General features: G+C 43.0%; 1 protein-coding gene across 3 annotated transcripts; it reads right to left on the reverse strand.

The window, feature by feature from the left end:
• Nucleotides 1-573: 573 nt before the first annotated feature.
• Nucleotides 574-23,717, reverse strand: PMS2 (PMS1 homolog 2, mismatch repair system component). 3 transcript variants are annotated; one of them, XM_017672329.3, is made up of 15 exons: nucleotides 23,531-23,717; nucleotides 21,740-21,879; nucleotides 21,018-21,104; nucleotides 20,745-20,847; nucleotides 19,833-20,016; nucleotides 17,344-17,511; nucleotides 16,815-16,912; nucleotides 15,756-15,855; nucleotides 14,716-14,800; nucleotides 12,766-12,921; nucleotides 10,004-10,868; nucleotides 6,353-6,520; nucleotides 4,260-4,360; nucleotides 3,884-4,053; nucleotides 574-1,283 (listed from the first exon to the last, which is right to left on the reverse strand). In XM_017672329.3, exons 1-15 carry the CDS (start codon nucleotides 23,551-23,553, stop codon nucleotides 1,140-1,142), a joined length of 2,592 nt encoding a protein of 863 aa, XP_017527818.2. In that variant the 5' UTR covers nucleotides 23,554-23,717; the 3' UTR covers nucleotides 574-1,139. The 3 variants fall into 3 exon arrangements, with proteins under 3 accessions (XP_017527818.2, XP_017527812.2, XP_017527803.2); XM_017672323.3 differs by lacking the exon at nucleotides 6,353-6,520 and having other exon boundaries at nucleotides 23,531-23,674; XM_017672314.3 differs by lacking the exon at nucleotides 21,018-21,104 and having other exon boundaries at nucleotides 23,531-23,673.
• Nucleotides 23,718-23,763: the final 46 nt, after the last annotated feature.

Here is a 23,763-nt window from a genome sequence, read left to right on the forward strand (position 1 = left end):
CTTCTTTCCTGCCCATCTGGGGAAGGTTCTCCACTTTTAAGATGTGCGATAGTCTGGACCTACCAGCCAATCCAGGTACTCGCACCTTTTCCCGACTCTTCTTCTTCCCTTAATTTCGCCTGCAGAGCCCCTTTGGCAGGTCAGGTCACATTATCAAGGGTTCTGGGATTGGGACAAGGCTGTCTTGGGGATGGGGCTACCTACAACCCCAACCTGCTGAGTTCCTGTGAATATTAAATAAGATCCTGCAGATGGGCCACCAGCACAGTGCTTGACAAATGGCAACAATTATTACTTGAGTCTCCTTACATCTAAGGATCTAAGTTTGGCAATGGAAGCCCTACAGGGAGGGTGAGAGCAGGGGTGGTCCACACTAGTCACTGCACACCAGCCACCATTTGGACTCCAGAGAGGTGTTTCGTGCTTCCATTTCTGGCAGAGTTCAACTAAGACAAGATTCCATGAAAAGCTATGTGGCAACAGACAGGGATGCTAACACCTCCAATACCACTGAGGGCCAGTAACTGTACTTTGCAGTTCACACCCCAAAGAAACCATACCACAGCACTGAAGTTACAGAAAAATCAAAATCTTTTATTTCCCCTTGCCCACAACAGCACTTTGCCACCCTGGCTATACTGGGGAACATTTAAAACCCCAGGTGCTACCTGGAAGTTTTCTTCAAGTTGAGCAGAGACTCCCCCTTGGGTTTTTGGATTATTCCTTTTTTAAAATTTAATGTGCATAAGGGTTGAGAATCACTAACCCCCAAAGACTGTAATTTTTAATTAATGGAATTAAACCACTTTGAACTTAATCATCATTAAGAGCTGGAAGTTTAGACTAAAATATGTTAGGCCAGATCAGAGGCCTAGGTAACTTTCAAGGTGCGCTTCCTATTTTTGTAAAACATGCTCTTGGCTGTATATACACACACACACACTCAAATGTAGAACAAAAAATGTTGCAAGCAATGCTCCATATGGTTTGAAAAGATTCTCAAAATCATTTCTAAATGAATCTGACACTTTTTTTTAAGTAACAGATTACATTTGAAATTAAAAGATGGTTACTTAAAACCTTCCTTTCCAAACAGAAAAATCTGCAATAAGATTCACAGTTCTACAATATGAGAATTGTCAGCTCTGAGAAATGATGTTCAGATTGGCAATGTGTCTCATGGTCGGCCTCCCGTGGGGACAGTTCCAGGGATGGTCCATCTCACCCATATGGGCAATGAGTTTCTTCATCTCACCTGTGTTAAGAGCAGTTCCAATCATCACCTGAATGAGACACAATGGTTTAAAGTTTTACTGATTTTGGTTAGAATAGCAACTCTTCAGAAGCATTTTTCTATGAAACACGGTGGGATAAGATTACAAGTCAAAAACAATGTTTCCTGAAAATCTTCCTAGAAAAGCCCGCCTTCTGATGTCTGGGTTCCAGCCCTCTTAGTGAGGCTCCCCCACAGCCCCCAGCTCCTCCAGGGCTGCGGATGCTGCTAGAGACCTAACCTGACCTCTCACCTCAACAGCCGCAGCAGCCTCCTAACAGGGGCCCCTGTGTCTGCCCTTGTCCCTGTCAACCCTTCTCCGCTCAGCAGCCAGTGACTCCTTTTCAAGACAGTCAGGTCACATGGCTCCTCCTCCCGTGCTACCCACCCACCTGACCGGAAGCCCAGGGGGCTCACCCACCCAGCCCTCACCGGCCTTGGGGCCTCACAGCAACCTCACATCCCTCCCTCCCCCACCGCAGCCATGCTGGCACCCCTGGCCTGCACAAGCACAGAGCAAGCACCCGCCCTCACATCCTGAACACTGACCGTGCTCTCTACCTGGGACACTCAAATGGCTCACTTGTCCTCTCCTTCGGGGCTTCTGCCCAAGTGTCCCCATCCCTGCCATTGACAGCACCCCTGTCCACTCCTCTGGGCCCTCGCCCTGTTTTCCTCCAGAGCGCACATCACTTCTGACATACACACTGAGGAGCAGACTCCACAGCCATCACAGAGCACCCCAGACCCTAAGACACAGGAGAGGTGACGACAGGCCCACACTTGAACCTGTCACCTTCTCCATGGGCCAGGCACAGTTGTAGGGGCAGGATAACAGCGCTCTCCCAAGTTGGCAGAAGACAGACCATGGACAAGTTAACAGAGAAACAAGTACTGCCCAGGGGCCGTGCCTGAGAGGGCCCAGAGATGCCACTGCAGTCATGTGCTCAGGAAGGGCACAAGGACAGGAAGGAGACCGATATGTGAAGGCGGATGAGCAGAAACCCAAAGGGCTGGGCAAGCACAAAGGGCATGAGGCCAGAGGGACACTGGTGTGACTGCGGACGGGAAGGTGGTCCTCGTTGCTGGAGCCGCGCATGGCAGGGAGCCTGGAGGGCAAGAAGGGGCGGCAGCACCGGGCCCAGAGCAAAGCCCTCCCCGGGCAGCAGGCATGCTGGCTGGAGGAGGGCGCACCGCCGTGTGATGGGTCTGCCAGGCAGGGACTCTGCAGCCTGGGGCTCCAAAGATCTCTGAGTCACATTAAGACACAGAGTTTTAAAATGCCAGGATCTTAGCACTGATGCGTCCCAACTGGCTCTCTTAGAAGCTCCAGGCCTGGCAGATCACTATCAGGTCTTTACCAAAGCAGTGTCTGCGCTGGAAGTCAGCACTTGGGCTCTAGTGTCTGCTCTAAATTCTTCCCTTGAGTAATTTCATCCCATCCCATGGCTGGAGGGTACATGTAAAATTCTCTCTCCAGCACTGACATTTGCCCTGAGTTGTGGCCTCATTAATGTGATTGTTTTCAGCCACCTCCACTTCCAGCTCAGTGGGACGGCAAATGCAGCATGTCTAATACAGGCCTCTCCCCGGCCCTTGTGAGAAGCTGCTGCTCCCCCCACCTCCATGGTCCCCCTCCAGCGACTCCCCACCCACACAGCACAAACTCTCAGGTTCGGATCAGGATCCACAGGACCTGGGGGTCCCTGTAGGCTGTCATCCTGGCTCCTCTCCAGCTGCACAGCTCAGATGCCTACTCCTGAGATGCCCCACACCTCACATTTGCTATTTGTTCTGTTTGGGAAGTTCTCAGCCAAGGCTTCCAGTTCACCTCCCAAGCATCGATGCAGATGTCACCTCCTCAGCCAGCCTTTCCACCTCATCTGCCCACCCCACTTCTCTGTGGTCATTCCCTGCACCAGTACTGCCCTGAATTTCTCTGTTGAACTCATAGGTATCAGAAGATGTCATTTCTGTTTATGTCTCTTTCTCCCCATCAAACCATAAGCTCCACCATGGCAAACGCCTCTCCTGTCTTGTCACCTCTGTGTTCCCAACACCTGCAATAGCTCAGGCCACACCACAGGGTCCAAGGAATAGCTGAGTAAGTGCAGGCAGGGTGTCCTGGCCACCCCACAGCCCAGCTGATGCAATGGACTTACTTTACTTTGACACCAGGCTCATCCCAACTGCCACCCCCATTTTCCAGTGGCAGGGGCACACCAGGCCACAACCACGCCCGCCAACCTGTGCAGCCCCGAGCAGGCCTGGCAGCTGCATATCTTTACTTGCTGGCACTGTGAATACCCGAAGGTCCATGGACGACAGTGAGCATAAACAGAAGAACGATGGGCCTAACTGCACTGGGACCAGTGAAAGCTCTCAGGGTCCTGCTCACAGAAACACCGCAAGAGCAATACTTAGGGGTCAGAGGTCAAAGATAACGCAGCCGTGTTGGGCTGATGGCAGACAGAGATGGGGCTCTGAACATGCAACATAGTGGCAATCACAGCCATTTCACACTGCTGTGGGGGTCTGACCAGAGAGCCTGTGGGGGGACCACAAGCTTGAGTAGACCCTCCGGGTCCACCTGGAGCCTTTGTTACTTACTGATCTCCGACAGGCCCTGGAGGCAAACATCTGCCTGACTCGGGAGGGCCGGCACATCACCCCAGGGCTGTCACTCAGCATAAAGATCAGTTCATCTATGTCCTGAGGTCCAAAGGTCCAGTTTTTACTGGTTGGCAAGGAAATTAATTTAGCCCTTTCAGTGACTGGAGCTAAAAGAACAAAATTGGAGAAAAATCCGTCATTCGAAAAACATGTTTCATTTGAGTGCTACTTGTAATGAACATTTGAAAGACTCCAGATGCAAAATACTCTTTTGGGGACCCCCTTCCATCTCTTATAAAATATACTCATCTATATGACCTCAGAGATTGCTCCCAGCTCTGAAATGACACACTCCATAGTCCTAATAACTTACCACCTTCATCAATAACAAAATCAAAGCCATTCTTTCTGAAAATCTCCAGATTTTCTATTAGAACAGCTTCATTGACAGCAGTTAAGTTGAGAGTCTGTGGTCTGAAAAACAGAGGAGAGATTCAAACCATCTCATGAAGTCACACATTTAGCTATAAGGCAGAAATGAAACCAAAACAATTCTGAGATTCTCTGAATTCATTTCAAAAAGCAACGTGAATGACAACACTTTATTCAGGTATGTGCCCTTCTTGTCACTAAGCTCTGAGAATTCCCTGCTAATTTTCTTCTTTTAAAGTCCTTTTTAGAAGTCAAAATAACCACAAAAGTAGTTTGCCGTTCCTCAATCTGCCTCCCACCCAATGACATTTTTAAATTTCCTCCTTAAAGATAATACCATACATAAAAATGCTATTTTTCCTTCTCACAATAAAGATATTGGGAAAGATGGGTTGGGTCATTCAGGCTTTGTTTTGCTGTGCTGCTCCTGCCTCTGCCTCATTATTTATCTATCCACTAGCCATCCAGCAATCCATCCTTCTCTCCTCCTGATTTACCAGTGCTTCATAACACAGATGCTCCCAAAGGAAGGAGATACAGTGGTGAGCAAACACAGACATGGTCTTTGCCCTCATGCAACCATCGTCTACATGGATGCAAGGCTCAGTCTATGAACAAAGACATAGCTCAGTCTACTTACTACACTGAGAATCAGGAAGAAGGGACATCCAGTGCCATAGGGGAGAGAGAACATCAAGGAAGGTTTCTCTGAGGAAGTCACCTTAAAGGTAACCTGGGGGTAAGAGATGGGAGCAGAGACGTGTTCTAGGGAGAGACAGCAGTCTGTGCAAAGGCCCTGTGACTGACCATGGATGTTCCCAGAGCCTCACAAAAAGAATCTACTTCATGCCTCTTAATGATCATGTAGGAATTCACTGGGTCTGTCAAGAGAAAAGGAAAGAAAGGCCAGGGTGGCTCAAGTATAGCCAATAAGGAGAAGAGGGCTTAGGAAAGGCTGAAGAGGTCACCAGGGCCAAACTCTGCAGGGTGTAGTAGGAAAGGATGGAATTGTGGTGTTTATCCTTTAATCTTAAAATATGGTCCATGTGGGGCCTAAAGTGGTCTATGGTTACCTGGGTCAACTGGAAAGGGCATAAATGAGACCTTCTTTATGCAAAATGGCTAAAAACAAGAGACCTCTGGAAGAGGAATAGGAATACTTCAGTATTATAAAGCAGCATATTAAATGCCTCTGTTGTTACCACTGACTCCTACTGAAAATGAATACAATTAAACCATTCCTCAGGAAAGAGAGTATACAGTAAACTAGTTCTGTTTTCCCATCTGAGTGACAGTTTTAGTCATACATTTTCCTCACATAGGATCTACTTCTGTTGAGATCTGAGTTTTTCTATATAGTTTGATTTCCCAGATAAAAATCCATGACCTCATCTTATAACTCTGCTTAAGACTTGAGGTTTACATGATATACCATCACCCTACCTTGTAAAGTGGTCAGTATAAAACATTCAATTTGAAAAGGAGAGAGAAATACCAAATCCTGCTGTAACTACCTCATCCACACCACCAGAGATGCTCTCCTGGGGCTGAGGACGGACACAAAGGCAGGCTTTCTGAACACATACATTCCAGGCACTATGAACAGATATGCTACGTACTATAAGCCGCCCTTCATCAAAAGAACTTTCTGGCCAACAAGCAATCAACACATTTTAGTAGCTAAAAGGGTTTGACACCTAAAGAACACATTAGCTGTGTGGTCTTGGGCAACTTAGCCTGTGTGTGCCTCTCTTACCAAGTGTGAAATGCTGACTGTAATTCCAACAACCTCAGGGGTTGTGAGATTAAATGAAGGCAGGTACATTGCTTTAACTGTGCCTGGCATATAATGAGTACTCAACAAATGGCACACACAACTATTATAATGTAAGAAGTATAACAATCTACTGCAGGGATGTGTATAGCAAAATATGTATATATGTACATATATATGTACGTTTATGTATATAGAGATACAAACATGCTATCAGGCCGTAAACCGGGGGGTGTATGTGAAATGCACGAAGCCCTTACGCTATGAGCCTCTGGCCCTGCAGCACAGTGTGCCGCTGCAGCATCTCGAAGTTGTACTTCTCATCCGTGGCATGCTGGTCCACTATGAAGATATCCGCGTTCAGTTTGGTGATTATAAATCCCAAGTTAAACTGACCAATGATTTCCATTTCTGCAAACATTGTTTTACTGTATACAGAAAACATTCATTATATGACATTTTAAGAGATTATTTTTTTGATTATGAAAGACATTGGCATAAAAAAATACAGAAACATAAAGTCCCTAATAATCATCGCACTTTCTAATTTGTCATCTGTTCATTCACCCAACTCCCCAGAAATGACCTTAGTTACTAGTGTTCATTTGGCGCATGTCCCTCCAGATCTTTGGATGTTGTTTTTAAAAAACAAAAATGGAATCCTACTTCTTCATACCAGTTCACACTCCATCCAACGGTGTGTCTTAGATGTCTGTTCAGACCCACACTTCTTTTTAAGGGCCACATACAAGTTCATTGTGTGGATCTGCCATAATCTGACAAATTATCTACTAATGGACGTGTCAGCTGTTTACATTTTGAGTCACACAAACAAAGCTGCAACATTCCTGTACATACCTCTGCTCTACTGGGGGAGGATCTCTGTACAATAGATCCCTAGATGTGGAATTATGCATGTACATTTTTCATTTTGATAGGTCTGTAAGAGTCTACACTCCACCAACAGGGGGTAAGGGTGTCTTGTTCCCAATACTGGGAAACAATCCTTCCACCATCTGCCAGGCTCACCTATGGGGCCTTTGGTGGGTGGCTTCACAATCGAATGCCATTGGTGACAATATGTCAGTCAGCCCAGACCAGAGACAGACGCTACTGCTACCCTTCATGTAAGAAACTGACATTGTGATTCTGCACCCAGCAAAATTTAATTTTATGAAAATTGATTTTTATCAACTTCAGCCCTGCGGCTACAGACATGAGACTGCTCACGCTGCCAAGGAAGTTCTGGTCCTCGGTGACTTGAGCTGAGAACTAAGGATCTGTCATTTCCTTCTGTGCGTGCTCCAGTGCACGGAAGGTCCATCCCACACCCAGGCTGTCACTGTCAGTACCACCCCTGGCCCCGCAGCAGCTCCTTGGGCCCCGAGGATTGGGCTTTAGCTGGCACTTGGTGACAGTCAACCATAAGCAGCAGTCTAGCAATGGTGCATGCTGTCAATCACTGACCCCTCCCAGTTCCTACTGGCAAAGAACACAGCACTGAGGTCAAGTCCAAGGTCACAACCAAAACAAATCAACACCCTCTTTGAGGGTCTGGCTCCCAGAACCATTCCTGGTACTAATTTTGTATCATCAGAGTCCAGTGAGGAGACAAAAGCCACACCAGATTTAAGGAGGGAAATTTTAAAGTACTGTGAAATAGCAAAAGATGATTAACTACTAAGAAACACAAGAGAAGCAGACGCAGGAAGCAGCTACTACTTTAGGGATGAGGGAGTGTGTCCAGGAGGGAATTCTTGGAAGAGCAGCCCCTTCCCGCACAAGCTGAGCTTTAGACCCTGTCAGAGCAGGGAGCAGGCACAGCTGCTCCTTGCTGAAGCTCCAGGGTGAGTTGCTGGTGGAAAAGGCAAGGGTGCCCCAGGAGCAAGGGGAGAAGCCACCACACCTGCTGTCTTTCCTATCCCTCTAGCTCCCCCAAACGATTCATCCTAACAGAGACCCAGGAGAAATGCTTACATGGTCTGGCCTCCAGGATTGTAAAGCAGGGCAAAGAAGAGTGGATTTGGAGCTGAGAGGCAGTGATCTGGTAAGTGGCAGAAATACCGACTCCCTGGCTCTGACTGCGGGCTCTTCCTGGAACCGTCTTGAGTGTGTCTGAGTTCTGCCAGGACATTCCAATCCATGGGAAGAACCTGCACCGGCCTGAGGACACAAGTCTTCCATGTCTTTGACAAACGTATCTCCTGCCATCAACTAAAATCAGCATCTGGCTTACACAATGCAGAAACAAAACTTCACCACTCAATACATTTAATTATAATTCAAAACACAGAAGCAGGAGCTACTGAACACTACCTGCAGTACCTTCAATTACTGACACAAAGCCTAATCCTTAGCTCCCAATGTGATTCTCAGGAAAAAGCAAACCAGCCTCACCTCATCGCAGCCACAGGCCAGAAGAGGTGTAGGACCAACCCAGCAGCTGCGCACGGAAAGCCAGAAGCCAACACCGAGACCCCTGTGGTTCAGGGTTTTTCAAAGTGGCCACCTGAGGTACTTGTCAAAATGCAGATTCCTGGGCTCCACACCCAAGATCTATCTGACCCTGGAGGCTGGTCATAGGTTCTGCTTCAAAAAACTCCCTAAGTGATTCTCATGTGTCAAATTCAAGAACCACGATAAGAGATGATCCATAAATGATGAATTAATTAAAAGCCTCTATGAAGAGTTACAGTTCATTTCAATCACTGAGAAGGCTAAAATAATCCAAAAATAAAGGATGGCTACGATTAAGTTTGGGGCAACTGACATGTCTTTCCTTACCAAGCACGTACCTTCTAGGACTGTGTGAGTCTGTGTGTGTGTCTGCAGGAACCTGGCTCCCTCAGAGGTCAGACCCCACATCACATTCAAAAAAGTGCAACCTCCATTAATTACACTTTTTAAAGGAGAGATTTCCTGAAAACCCTTCTTAATGTAAGGTAGGCATTATGAATATCAAACAAATTATATAACATCTGCTATTGAAGAATTCATATCTAAATTAGGCAAAGCCTATGTGGTCTAGACTACAAGTGCTATTAAAGTCCAATTAATTACCGACTTGCACTATATACAGGATAGCACATTTCAGTAACTAGTGAGACAATGCATACACACAGTTTTAAAAGGTAAGAGTTAAATATTTCAAGAGAATGTATCATGTTGTACAGTTACTGTCAAGAGTGGTAGTGACCAGTTTTCTATTATCTGTATTATTAAAACTTTTTCTTTCACTCCTTTCTTAGCTTAGCTTTTCCTATGCAATCTTCTTGAAATCACAGACTTGATAATGTGCTATAATTTTTCCTAATACACATTAAAATGGGAACTGGGAAAGAGCAATGTCCACTCACACTGCCTCAAGTTCACCACCGGGGGATGTGACTGTGCACTGGAAACCTTCAGAAGAGACGGCTACCGGGCACAGAGGGCACTGATTTATCTGGACTGATGGAAAGGATATACGTGGCGTAAAATCTAAGCAAGAAATTCCTGAAAGGTCTCAGGCAGCAGAACTGAGCTCTTTAAAGAAAATCTGCACAACATGAGATGACGAAAAGAGGCTGGCGAATGGAAAACACATGGCGCAAGGATGCATGCGTAAGGCTCATGACCACACTGTGGAGTCAAAACTGGGATCTGTGAGGGAGAGGGGAGAGAGACAGAGAGAGAAGCAAGGCTAGTCGGATGTGTGGATTCGTGGAGTTGGTGGTGCAGGGAAGGCCCCCAGGCAGCAGGAGCCAGAGGACCAGACCCTAGGGCCGAGGGAGGGCACCACCGGAGCCCCAAGAGATGCCGCAGAGCAGAAGATGCCCAAGGAGCAGAAACAGAGTCAGGAAGGACCAGCCTTTGGCTCTACTCAGCAGCTCACTAATGTGAGCAGAAATAGTCTTAAGAAAAAACTTCACCTTATCTCTTTCCTTAGCTCATCTTCTGCTGCTTGATTTTCTCCAGGGCAAATCTTTGCCCGAAACTTCCTGTAATGCTGTTCATCTTCTCTTTGCTGTTCTTGGTGATGTAATTGCTTTATTCGTTTAGCTAAAGAAGTCATAGAAAAATCCAGGGGCACTATTTTCTTACTGATTTTAATAGCTACATCAACCTGAGACGCGGACATGTTCTGAGCTTTAACCAGCTCTTGAGCAATGTCAGAATTTAAAGGAATCTCTTCTTTTTTAAAACGCTTTGTGTTTGAGGATGAGAGACAAGTTGGCTGAGGCAGAACTGTGGATTCACGCCCACTGTCCGCCTGGTCTAAACGGCATTCTGTGTCAGAAAATCCACGGTCAGAGGCAGGTAACTTCGGACAGGATTCCACATTTTCTCGTGAAAGCCTGTCTTCAGGGGAGGCTGCCTGATCGCTGCTGGCATGGCTGCCCGTTTCCAGGGTGCGGAACCCTTCCCCTGAACTGCAGGTGTCACCGCACCCCAAGTCTTTCCCCATCTCCACTCTGTCCCCACGTTCACAGGGGCCCTTATCCGAACTCCTCGCCTCCTCCTGAGGGCCAGACATGGGCTTCTGGGAGCAGAGGGGCCCCACAGAGCTGCAAGGCACTGAGCTTCCCTTCTGTCGTGGAGAAACCCGTCTCAGCCCCACAGTCCTCAGGCCCTGAGACTTGTTCTCAGGTGTGTGACGAAGAGAAAAGGCCTCTCGCAGTCTGGAAATGGTCACGGCCCTTTTCTCTTCTCCTCGACTCCTTAACAAAGGGGGATTATCCTGCTTTCCCGGCAGAGGCTTTTCCACTTCAGCAGAATGCGTTTCCATTAAGTTACCTAAGCAGATGTCAACAGAGAGGGTATCAGGGATTTGGAGTTGAGGGTATTTTTATATGCGCAGGCACTTCACCAAAGAGGTCAGGATGGCTAATCAAACATACGTACAGCTCCAATTAATCATAAAGGGTGTATAGTTTAAAACCACAATATGATGCCGCTGTGTACTCACCAGAATGAGTAAAGTAAAAAAACAACAGATGTTCACAAGGATGAGGGTCAGATGCAATGTTTAAATATGGCTGGTGGTAGTGAAATTGGTACAACCCCTCTGTGATACTGTGTGCATGTCTCTGACATCCAAACGCGTGCCTGTGACCCAGCACTGCTGCTCCCTCAGAATGCCCACCCCGCTCAGCAGGCCCCGGATGCAGGCATCCCTGAGAGTGCTCCTCATCAGAGCCCAACTGTCCGAACAGACTGCAGCATTGAAAGGAATGAGCAACCTGCCACACATGAATCTCACAAACAAGACATGGAGAGAAACAAATCACAAAAAGCATCCACACTGGACGACTTCAAATTAAAACTAGGTAAGACAAATCTACAGTGTTAGGAGTCAGGAAAACGGTTACTGCGGGGGTTAGAATATAAGCAGAGGTGGCTCAGTGGGTGCTGTTCTTGATCTCAGGGCTCATACACTGATGACGTTTGCTTCTGTATGAATGCAATAAAATGCCTAAAAGGAGGGCACTGGCTCTGCTGTGCTTCAAGATGCAGATACCCTGGGCTGGCTCTCTTTATAGGGCAGGCTCTCTGGCCAAGTGTCTGTGTGTGAGCTCAGAGACGCCACCGCTGGCTCATTCCACAAGGATGTGTGTGCTACCCCATCCTGCCCACACCCAGGATATCCCATGCAGAGAACAGCCAGGAAAAACAAGGGCCCCACCACGTAAAAGTCAACAGCTCTGCCACACTAAAGCCAGCATTTCTGAGCTGCTCCTCTCCCACCACCTCACAGCACCACCACCCTGCAGGAGCCACCCTAGTCCCCAACTTTCCAAATGATTTCTCCCCACCCCTGGGGTGTTAGGAAAAGTTAGGATCAAGCCACCCTGCATCCCATCCCTCGCCTAAACCCCTGGCTTAGGGGTCCCAGTACCCTCAGTGTGCAAAGGCTCAGCACAGCCATCTCCTCTCACTGGAGCAGGGCTCTCCCCACAGCCCCTTTCAGCCCCAGCAGCTCCCGATCTCTTCCCTTCAGAGGACACATGATGGGTACCCCACCCCCATCTCTGCACATGTGGACAGGGGCCTGGGGGCAGGCTGGCCAAGCAGAGGGTCCCCACCCCCAGGTGCAGAGCTGGCCAATCCTGCTCTCTGCCAAGGGGCAGCTGGAGCTCACCTCTGCTTCCCAGTTGTCCCGATGCACTGGGTTTGAATGAAAAAAGAATAAAATTGATGACTTAAGTAAATGGCTGATGATTTATGACTGGGAAGTAAAGTAATAATTACGCACATCACTGCAGATGTCAGATCAGCTCTGTGGCCACTCTCATCTCAACATGCCGCTCATGAAGAACACACAGGGTGAAGTGCGGGAAAATGGCAGACCAAGGGCCTCCAAAAACTCCCCACTCCATAAAAGAAACTGGAACACTGGCAAAAACCGTCAGAATCAACTTTTTTAGAACTCTGGAAATCAACAATAGGCTTGGGGCCATCGAGGAGTATTTACTGAGGAAAAACAGTTGCATCTCGGTAAAGACATAGCCCTGTGTGTGCTAAATGTGGTTGCTCATTTTGCTTTTTCACATCTGCAGATACATATAATGTGACACATCCTCCCTAAGAGGAGATTGTGTTTCATGTCCAAAACGACCTCAGGAAAAAATAAGGAAAGTATCATAATAGCTCTAAATTTTAGGAGCTGTTTTTATACTTGCATTTTTCTTACCTTCGACATCCAAAAGCGGCTGCTGATTAACATTCAGTTTGCTGGCATCACTATCAAACATTCCTATCAAAGACGTCTTCAAAACAGCCAATAAAAGCTTCTCCTCTTGTAGTAAAATTTGCCTTTTATCTGGAGTAACATTGACATCAACACACTCTAAGGCAAAAGAGAACAGATATTTATTATGTTTTAATTCACCTTTAACATTAGAAATTCCCCCACCTACTATATTATTCACTTGCACTTACCCAAAGTACTATTAAAAACATTAGTGTCCAGATTAATATTCATAATCTATAAAATTAGCTCTTTCAAATAAACAAGGAAAAGATGAACAGTTTTTTAAATACATGAAACACACAAGCATCTGAATGAGTAATTTGTAAAACAAAGAGGAGATAAAGACATAAAAATGTACAATAGAAGAAAACAGTGAACTAAATTAAGAATTCATTTTATCACCTACTGAATTTGGTCAAAAACTGTAATACCCAGTACATTGTTAATAGATGTATAAATTGGTACAGCAGGATCGCATTTAGTGAAGCAGTGATTCTAATTCTGGGAATTTAGCTTAAGGGAATAATGATATAGATAACGATTTAATTATAAGGGAAGTACTTAAACTGCCACAATGTGAAAACAATTTAAATAGCTAAAAATAAAAATCTACACATTGGAATATAATGAATGCAGCTATATTAAAATCATGTTACTGAATAATTTTTAATAAGAAGAAAAATAAAATTTTCATGTCTCAGGATAAAGAGCACAGTATAAAACTATTCAAAATTATTTCCTCACCCAAAGGATATATATCTACTTATATCTTATTATATTTTTTAAGATGTACACACATATATTTCTAAATGCCTAGAAAAAAATACTAGATAACAATAAACCAGAATTTTAACAATCAGAAGAAAAATATGAAATGAGCTATCTTCAAAATCGGGGAGGACATTTAGTCTACTTTTTCCTTTGGTTGACATAAAAAGTCATATTTTCTAATAATACAATTAACATAGTTTCAAGTAGGAAGCTATTTGAAAGTCTCTATAAAAAATAAAAGCCCATGGATTAACACATCGTCTACAGGCACACACCTGATCATCTACATTTGCTCTCTTACAACACTAAACTGTTTTCTACCTTTATCTTACATCTACCTACCACTTCAGCATTTTATTAAAAATAAAAATAATAATAATAATAAAGGGAGAAATGTGGGATCCACATATAAATCAAGTATAAAAATCAAACGAATATTCATATTTGACCTGTTTATAGTTCATAATGCGTGATCAAAACCGAAAGTTTCTGTGATGACTGCCCTTGTACTGTTCACCATGTAAGAACTTATTCACTATGTAAGAATTTGTTCACCATGTAAGAACTTGTTCGTTATGCTTCAGAAGATTGGAGACTGACGAGAATTAGGCTTGGAGTGGATTAATGATTGTGCATTGAGCATTGACTCCCCTCTACAGAATTTTATTGTTGTTACAACCATTTGATCAATAAATATGAGAGATGCCCTCTCAAATAAAAAAAAAAAAAAAAAAAGTACAGACTTACAATTGTAAAATAAATAAGTAACCGGGATGTAATGTATAGCATAAGGAATATAGTCAAAATACTGTAACAACTTTGTATGGTGATAGCTGGTAGCTAGAATTATCATGTATATAAATGTTGAATCACTGTGTTGTACACCTGAAACTAATGTAATACTGTGTGTTAACTACCCTTCAATAAAAAATAATTATCTACAAAAAATAAAATTAAATAAAATAAAAGCCCATAAAATAAAACAAAAAGTCTGTTAAAAAACGATGTTGTTAATTGTTACTACAAAAGTCTCTTTCCACTTATGTGACACCTTTCTAATTCACTTCTTTTCCTATAAGAGCAGACCATCAATTTCACTGAAATCTCAGTGAGACTTACCTGAATCAACAGAAATGTTAAGAACAACGAAGGGATACTGATGTCGGTTGTACATGTGATAAACCTCATTCACAAGTCTGGAAACCTGCGTACAAAACAAAGCTGAGAAAGAATCATTGTTCCCTTCCCCCTCTGTTCTAATAACCTACTATTCTAACCAACCACCAAAGGGGAACATTTTTTTTTCCCCCAACAGCTTTATAGAGGTATAATTGGCCTGCAATAAATTATGCATATTTGAAGCGCATAATCTGATAAGTTTACAATCAAAAGCAGTAAGATTACAAATCAAGATAATGAATGCATCCATCACTCAAAAAAGCTTCCTCACACCCCAGAAAGGGACATATTTAATCACAGATTTCAAAAACTGAACCTTTTTCCAATCTAGAGACACTCTTGAAGAAATGTCCAAAAAATGCAGGTGCCATTTAAATGCTCATAGCACATGTTCAATTATACATAGAAATGTATTTATATGACTTTGTAATGAGATTATTAAATGGTACTAGAGATAAACCATAAAATCACACCAATTACAACACAGGTTAAAAATATCTGACATCTGGTGGGCAGAAGTAATTTTAAAGTACCACTGGAAAACAAAATATTACTGATGCACAATGTTGCTGAAGATGCAGTCAAAACTGGATGACTAAATGCCATGTAACCTATGGGAATGATGGGTTTAAGCTTCAGGCAGTAGTAATCTGGGTCCTTATCTTCCTAAAAATGGACAGAGGAAGAGAAAAGACAGAAGCATTTGCACATATGTCAGCCTGGACTGAAAATTCTAGGTGATGATTAATGTTTTAAAATGTTTACTCTCTTCAAATAATGACAATTTTTATAATAATAAATATACTGGTTATTGTATGCACATATATATGCACACGTATCCACTGAAACAACCAAAGAGACACATTTCTAACTGCCATGTTTCTGCATCAAACTCACATAAACTGCCTGTGTCAGGAAATGTTATTAAATAAGTAGAATAAAAAGTTAAGGGCAGAAAGATAAAAACAAATTTTAAATACCTTTGCTGGGTCACAAGGCCGCCGATTGATAAAGAAGAACTGCCTGTCCGTTGAACCCCTTCCCACACCGTGAGTACAACGAGAAACGAAACCTAAGACACTATCCGACGTGAACACAGTAAGGGCGGGATTCCAGAATGAACAGGATTAGAAACACATCATATGGCACATTCTTAAAGTAAAAAGAAAGAAAACCCTAACCCCTGGCAACGTGCAGGAAGTATAATGTTTCAGTCAATGTGATCCTGCGTCCCACTCTATCAGGAAAAGCACACACACTTTTGTCTGTTAGCACATCCACTACGGACCATGCTGTGGGGTCAAACTGGATTTGCCTCGACTCTCCTCTCACGTGCCCTATTCAATCCTCAGCCCCCATGCAAGGAGCGTCTGTCACTCCAAACTCACATTCCAAAATCTTGGCACTGTCCTCACCGGCTGTCCTGGGGGTCCAACTACTTGTATTCGGAACCACCGCCCACATTTCCTGCCCTTTTCATCTGTTCTTGGTTAGCAAACTTGTGTCTGCTGAAGTGTTGATGAAGCGCTTATTCTAAGCACCGCCCCCACCCCCACGGATATTTGCATTTCCGTAAGAACAAGACCTTACCTAAAGAAAGGAGTCCCCAGCTTTAATCTCAGGCAAACGCCCAAGACGAGTGGGAGAGGGTGGGATAAGCAACACGGGCTGTCACAGGGCCAACGCTGCTCTGGAAAATTCCTATTTTTCTTACTCTAAAAGTAACACGCCGTTCCGGACTCTGGGTGAGTGCTGCTGAGTGGAAGGAAGCAGCCTCTGCCGCTGCCAAGTCCCAGGGAGGTGCAACATTATACCCGAGGTAGCTGAGTTCTTCAACTGTTCGCTGAACAGAGCCTTAACTGCACAGACTCACTAGGCATAGGTCACCCACAGCACTGCCTGAACCTGGGGACTCACTGGCTTCTCTAAGCCTTTCTCACAGCAGCAGGAGCGCCTGCACTTCTATGATGGACAGAAGAAATGACAAGCTCTAAAATCCCTGTTTTAAAATACAAGCAACCCGGCGGAAAGGGACGTACCGGAACAGATTGTGCAATGCGTCGGAGCAGCTCAGCCCGTATTCGTCACACACAGAGTCGCTAGGGGGCAGCTGAACAAAAGGAACGAGGCTTTGCAACTAAAAGAAACGGAGATTCACAGTTGGTATCTTACAGACAAGCCGCCCTACCTGAACGGAGGAAGGTGTGATGCAGCGTTTGGGGATGTCGGCGTTCTTTGTCCAACCATCCACATTGAGAGCACAAAATAACTCCACTCTGCTTTTTGCAGGACTGTAATTTTGATTTTTTTTTTATTAGAAAGATGAAACACTTGAACTCCTACTTATCCAGTCAGTACATTGCCCACAATATTTTCTATTTTTTTGCAGAGAGTAAAAGGAAGAATAAAAGAAATAACTCTGTTCTCAACATTAATTTTTGTGATAAGTACCAAATTTTAAAAAAATCAATTTTTGGATTTTATCCTCTAATTCATTGCAAAAGACTATGGAAGCCTATCATGATTCCTAGAGCAATAAACTGGTTTTAAAAAACGGACCAACACTACCTGTTTCTGCCCAAACACAGATCCAATATTTTCCTTGATGCTGGAGCTTCCACTGGTGCAAAGCACAGGCTGTCGCTTTCCTTGTCCAACCTGATTAGTGCAACTCACACGGATGCCTGCTGAAATGATACAGTATGCGTGTAAGACCTGGACCATTCTGGCATACTCCTGTTCAAAACACAATGCAAGGTTCAATGTTACTTTAATCTTAAAAAAAAAAATACACAATTCAAGTTATAACACTCAATTCGAGGTTCTCATCATCTCACAAATAAGGCGATTATTTATGACAGAATAATCCATTATTCACATCTCCCTACACAGTGTAAAAGGGAACTCAGAGGTTGAGGTCTTAGTCACACTGCCCTCATTACCAAAACGTCCATGTTCACTGCTACGAAAACTGAAAGGGACATTCCTCCCTTGTATATTGTTGGTGGGAATGTAAAAATTGGTGTAGCCACTAGGAAAGCAGTGTCGAGTTTCCTCAAAAAATGAGAAATAGAACTACTATATGAGCTAGCAATTCCTCTTCTGGGTATTTATCCAAAGAAAATGAAAACATTATTTTGAAAAGACTTATGCACCCCTAAGATCAGTGAAGCATTATTTGCAATAGCAAATATATGGAAGCAACCTAAGTGTCCATCAATAGATGAATGGATAAAGATGTGCTACACACACACACACACACACATTGGAATATTATTCAGCCATAAAAAAAAGAATGAAATCTTGCCATTTGTGACAACACGGATGGACCTTGAGGGCCTTATAAGTCAGACAGAGAAAGACAAATACCATATGACTTCACTTTTTGTGCAACAGACTGGTGGTTGCCATGGGGGAAGGAAATGGGGATGGGTGAAACAGCTGAAGGACAAAAAAAATTAGTGAGAATGTTTGATATCTTGATCTGGGTAAGGGTTACATGAGCGTATACACAGGTGTCAAAATTCATTGAGCTGTATGCTAACATCTGTGCATTTCATTATATGTACCTCAATATAAAATAGAAATAAAAAAGTCAAACTCAAAACATTTTGTATATGATCCTAATTGTTAAAAAAATAGAAACATATGCATAAAGATTGTATATACATGTCTACATTTAAAGACTAAAGGATATAAACTCTGGGAGGTAGACAGAAACAATAGCAACTTTCTACTGGGCAGGATTCTATTTTACTTAAATGTTTCATTTTCTTTGTTACTTTATTTTATTATATCAATTAACTTATTTATCGACATTTTTTCCCCAAGATTTATAAACAGATTAAACTAAAAGGAGTCTGGAAATTCTGGAAAAACATATAGTATGCATACACAGGCACACCTCATTTTATTATACTGTGCAAATACTGTATCTTTCACAAACTGAAGGTTTGTGGCAACCCTGAGTCGAGCAGGTCTGTTGGTGCCATTTTTTCAACAGCATTTGCTCTCTTTGGGTCTGTGTCACACTTTGGTAATTGTCGCAATATTTCAAATGTTTTCATTATGATTATATTCATCATGGTCATCTGTGATCAGTGATTTTGATGCTCCTATTGTAACTGTTCTGGGGTGCCATGAACTGCACCCATATAAGACAGTGAGCTTAATCCATAAATGTGTATATGTTTCGACTACTCCACCAGCTGGCCTTTCCCCCTTCTCTCCTGGTCTCCTTGGGCCTCTCTATTCCCTGAGACACAGCAGTATTCAAATAAGGCCAATTAATTACCCTACAATGGCCTCTTAAGTATTCAAGTGAAAGGAAGAGCCAACCAACATGGCAAACTTCATTGTCTTATTTTAAGAAAATGCCACAGCCACCCCAACCTTCAGCAGCACCACCCTGATCAGTCAGCAGCCAGAAACACTGAACCAGGAACACTGAGGCCACCTACAAAAAGATTATGACTGGCTGAAAGCTCAGATTTAATTAATGTTAGTCCATTTTTTTAGACATAATGCTATTGCACACTTAATAGGCTATAGTATAATGTAAAGCACTGGGAAACCAAAAAAATTCATTTGACTCATTGTATGGGGGTGGTCTGGAACCGAACCTATCTCTGAGATGTGCCTGTATGTAAGTATACATACATACATATATACACATACACACAGTTTATAAGTGCTTTTTAAACCCAATGATTATCTAACATTTAGCTGTTTCATTTTCATTCAAATTTATGGAAGTTGCAATAATTCATTTTTTAAGAAACCAAGAAAAATAATCTTATAAAAAAATTTTATTAAAGGCCTCATTTCCCATATGAGGACACCTAATAAACATGATTTGATGATTTTTCCCAAGAAAAGTAAAAGGTAAATCATCCTACAGTTAAAAAGTCTTTGAGGGGAAGAGCAAACCAAGCACTCCTCCAAAACTAAAAGGAAGAAAACCAACTGAAGAGTTATTCACTGTAGCAGATCTTTCACTACATACGTATATCACACTATCACTGGTCTTGGAAATGAGGATCCAGAATTTACAGTACCTTTTTAATGTTCCTTTGAAATTCCTTATGGCGAACAGGCAGTGTATAAAATAGTTGCTGTACACTGACCGTTGTCCCACTGGGCCGTGGATGGGGGGTTTTCTGGACAATTTTCCCATTGTGATCAAACACCAGCCGAGTCCCAACCTTGGCAGATGTGTGGCAAGTAGAAATAGTTACATCACTGTAAGAGAGGGCCAGGCACAACACGGTCAATTAGAGATCCCTAGGTGCTGGACATTACATGCTCCTTTTCTCACTTCCCTTCTCTCAGAAAGCTCCTAAAAAGATGATGATCTCTCTGAGATATTAGAGAGAGTTTAAATGGTTGAAGAGTCACCATAAAATCTAAGGTTTGGCACCTAATAGTGAGGCAGAGTCCTGCAAAAGCTTTGCTTTGATAAGAGCTTTGATGTTTATTTTGTTAAACTGCAAAACACTAAAAGGTCTTGACATGTATATTCACAAATAAAGAATATTTCTCACTGCTGTTACTATTGTTCTAAAAACATTTTTAAAAAGGATTCAAAAGATATTACAGTTCAAATATTATAGGTAATTATTCATAAAAATTTAGAATCTATTGTGTCATTACAGGAGCCCTGCAATTAAGTATTTTCCTAAACACTGAAGTAAATTAAAATCAATAGCATCTATAATGCATTATCTACGTGCAATTTTAAAACTGAGAAATCACTGCTTTATTAAGGGTAACAATTTGCTTGATTTCGTTCATTGCTTACATTTCAGAAGTACTACCACTTACGTTGGTAGTGAGCTAAAACAGAACACAGAAGTTAAAAGCTGAGACATGCAGATAGAACAGTGTACACAACAATCGTTCTAATTATACTTTTTAATTTTCAGAGAGTTTACAAGGAGTACAGTTAGCAGAAAAAAATATTGCATTACCTCAGTGCACAAAGCGAGCTCAGAGCTTCCCCCCGAAAGCCAAAAGTTTCAACCTGAGTTAGGTCAGCGAAGTCTTGAATCTTAGAAGTGTGGTGTTTCAGAGCTGAAAGAGAGGTGTAAAGCAAGGCCCAAGATATCTCAACTGACATAGCAATGAATATACAGAGTAATGACCAAGTAACTGGTCTTAAAAAGCTGCTTTGGTGCTTCCTAAGATGGTTACTCAAAATTCTGCCCAAATATTTTTTAAAGGATTAGAAAAATGCAACTTACTTAAGCCTTCAAAGTTTGCTTCTTCCACCCCACTTCCATTGTCTGAAACTTCAATGAGATCCACCCCATAGTCTTTAAGCCTTATATCTAGAAAGTTTAAAATGTTTATTACTCAAAGACTTGATCCATGGAAAAGCCTTTATATTGACAATACCTAAAATTCATAATGCAAATTTTAACCATAACTATATTTACTTACATGTACTACTGTTATTTTGTACATTTTCTTTTTAAAGTCCTTCTTGGCTATCTACTAGCTCAGATAAAATAGGATCTCTCTTTGAAAAGGATCATTTTAACACAGTCATTAAAGAGAACAAATTCTGGAATCAGACTTTTTGGAATTACACTTTACTAGCTTTATAACCACAAAAAAAAGTAGAGGCTGTGTCTTAGCTTCCTCATTTGTCAAATGGAGGTCATAATAATAATTCCTATCTCATTAAGTTATCTGCAGATCAAATAAGGTATTCCATCTATGGTTAGTAGCACAATATCTTCCTGGCACACAGTAAGAACACAATAAAAATTAATAACTGCTATTATTATTATTATTACCACTGAGCTAAATACTAGGCACATAATAGGTCTAGATTTAAGTTTAAAAAAATCATTTCTCAGAATACCAACACTTGATTGTCTTGATACAGTAACAAATATTTCCTGAAATAAAGTAACATAAACTAATTATTTTCTGTGGCTTAAAACCCTCCCAAACTTACCAATATTAGTGGCACCAGCATCCACACTGTTTTCTACCAACTCCTTTACAGCAGTGCTTAAACTCAGTACCACTTGCCCAGAACAAATCTGATGGACTGACCTCCGATCAATAGGTTTGATGGACTTGGCAAGTTCCATGCTAAAAAAACCAACAAGGAATAAAGCAAGAAGGCATTCATGAATTTCTATCCTGGTTTTAACTGTGGCAAATGGTTCATCTCTGTTAATAGATATTGTGTCTAATAAGTGAGTTCACTTATTATATCGACATATCCATGTATTATATTCATAAATATAAATGCTATTCTACAATGCTTAACCATCGTTCAAAAAATCTTCTGAATGGAGATTTTGAATATAATATTTAAAAATCTAACTATACTGGGATTTACATGCAGGAGACCCATGTACTTCTCAAGCTGTGCATCAATAATCTTTTGCATCAGTGGGATCTTCTTTGAAAAGTGAAAGCTAACATTTCTAACACGATTTGAAAACCAAGAATTCTGGTGGGAAATACACAGTGTTTATGTCAAAATCAAAACCATCTAAGAAACTGGGTACCAGTTATATACCTAATACCTGCATTTGCCTTTGAATACCCACTCCAAACTCAGGCTGCCGACTGCTGCCTTAGCAAAGGCCCTCAAAGCTCTTACTGTACCTGCTTTAAGAGTTTTCCAACCCATTTATCTCCACCTTCTCCCAACTCCAATCCACCCACTATGCTATCCTCATTTACTTTAGAAATCACAAATCTGGCCAAGTAATTTTTCTTGAAAACTTACTAGTGTCCCACTTTGTTATATGATGTTTAAAATCTAGTCATAACTGCACCCCAACCTACCTTATTTTCTCATTCTCTCCAGCCCTCCCTCTGCCAATTCCCCTACATTCTGGTCACTGCCAACAACAGTTTCCGGAACACCACAAGCTCTTGCAGACACTGTACCTTATCTATACAGGTCTCTGTATAGACCTATCCCCTCTTCCTCCCCTATCTGGCAAACTCCTGCTCGTCACAAGAACGTATTCCATATGTTCACTAATTTAGCAATTTCTAGTAAACGGCTTAATTGACATCTTGGGTATAATAGAACCCAGGAGCTTCCCTGGGAGAGAAATCTTCGGGCACCTAACAGACGGTAGACCCTCAATAAACCCTCGTAAGATACAGGAACAAACATCTTTACTCCTCATTCTACCTTGCAAAGAATTGCACTCAAGTTTTCTTAAATGTGAAAACTGCGGATGACACCCCATAAAATGTAAGTTATCTACAGGAATTATTAATTTGGCAGCATACCATAGGCTACAAGTCCATTTCTGGTATTTATTTAGAGGAATGGAGATAAAACATTTAAACCCAGATAGCGAATTTGGATTAAGGAATCTGACGTCGAATATAACAGCGCCAGCCGAAGATTCGCGACCCCGAACTCGGGGTCATCACCATCTCCAGGAGACAGAGGACAGCATTTGTGAGATCGATCGGCTACGCAAATTAGCATGCACCTTGCAGCCTCCCTAAAAATAATCTCAACTTTAAAAAAGAGAGAAACCAGGCAAAGAGGAAATGAATTCGTCCAGCCCGCGGAAATGAGGCGTCAGCCGAAGCCCCAGCCGATCCGACCCCGCAGTGCCCCTAAGGAACTGGCGGCGGCGCGGAGCCCCTTCCCGGGCCTCGGTCCGTGGGCTTGCTCACGCCACTTTCCCGTCTTCCGCAGGGATACGGTACGTCGCGAGCCTAGAGAGGGTGACGGCGAGAGGATACTGCGAGCACAGCTTACCTGGGCCCCGCGGCTCGCTCCATGGATCCAGAACCGCACCCGCCTCCGGCACTCGCGACAGACGCTACCGCCCCCGCCCCCACGGGGCCCCGCCTCCCGGCCGCCCACTGGTGGTTTCGGATGCTGTGCCCGGCCCCTTCCGGGTGAGGAGGGGCGAACGTTTCCCATATATCCTTCTCGCTGATTGGTTGTATGCAAGGTCGCGGTCATAACGTCACGAGAGCCTGGGCCAA

This window comes from Manis javanica, chromosome 10 (genome assembly GCF_040802235.1).
Source record: "Manis javanica isolate MJ-LG chromosome 10, MJ_LKY, whole genome shotgun sequence".
Lineage (NCBI taxonomy): Eukaryota > Metazoa > Chordata > Mammalia > Pholidota > Manidae > Manis > Manis javanica.

Excerpts from the sequence above, each read along its gene's own strand:
- PMS2 (XM_017672329.3), bottom strand. The coding sequence starts at position 23,553 with ATGGAGCGAGCCGCGGGGCCCAG. Across the intron at positions 17,512-19,832 it reads TTCAAAGGAACATTAAAAAG|GAGTATGCCAGAATGGTCCA; the intron begins GTACTGTAAATT and ends TGTTTTGAACAG. Across the intron at positions 12,922-14,715 it reads TAACATTTCTGTTGATTCAG|AGTGTGTTGATGTCAATGTT; the intron begins GTAAGTCTCACT and ends CTTTTGCCTTAG.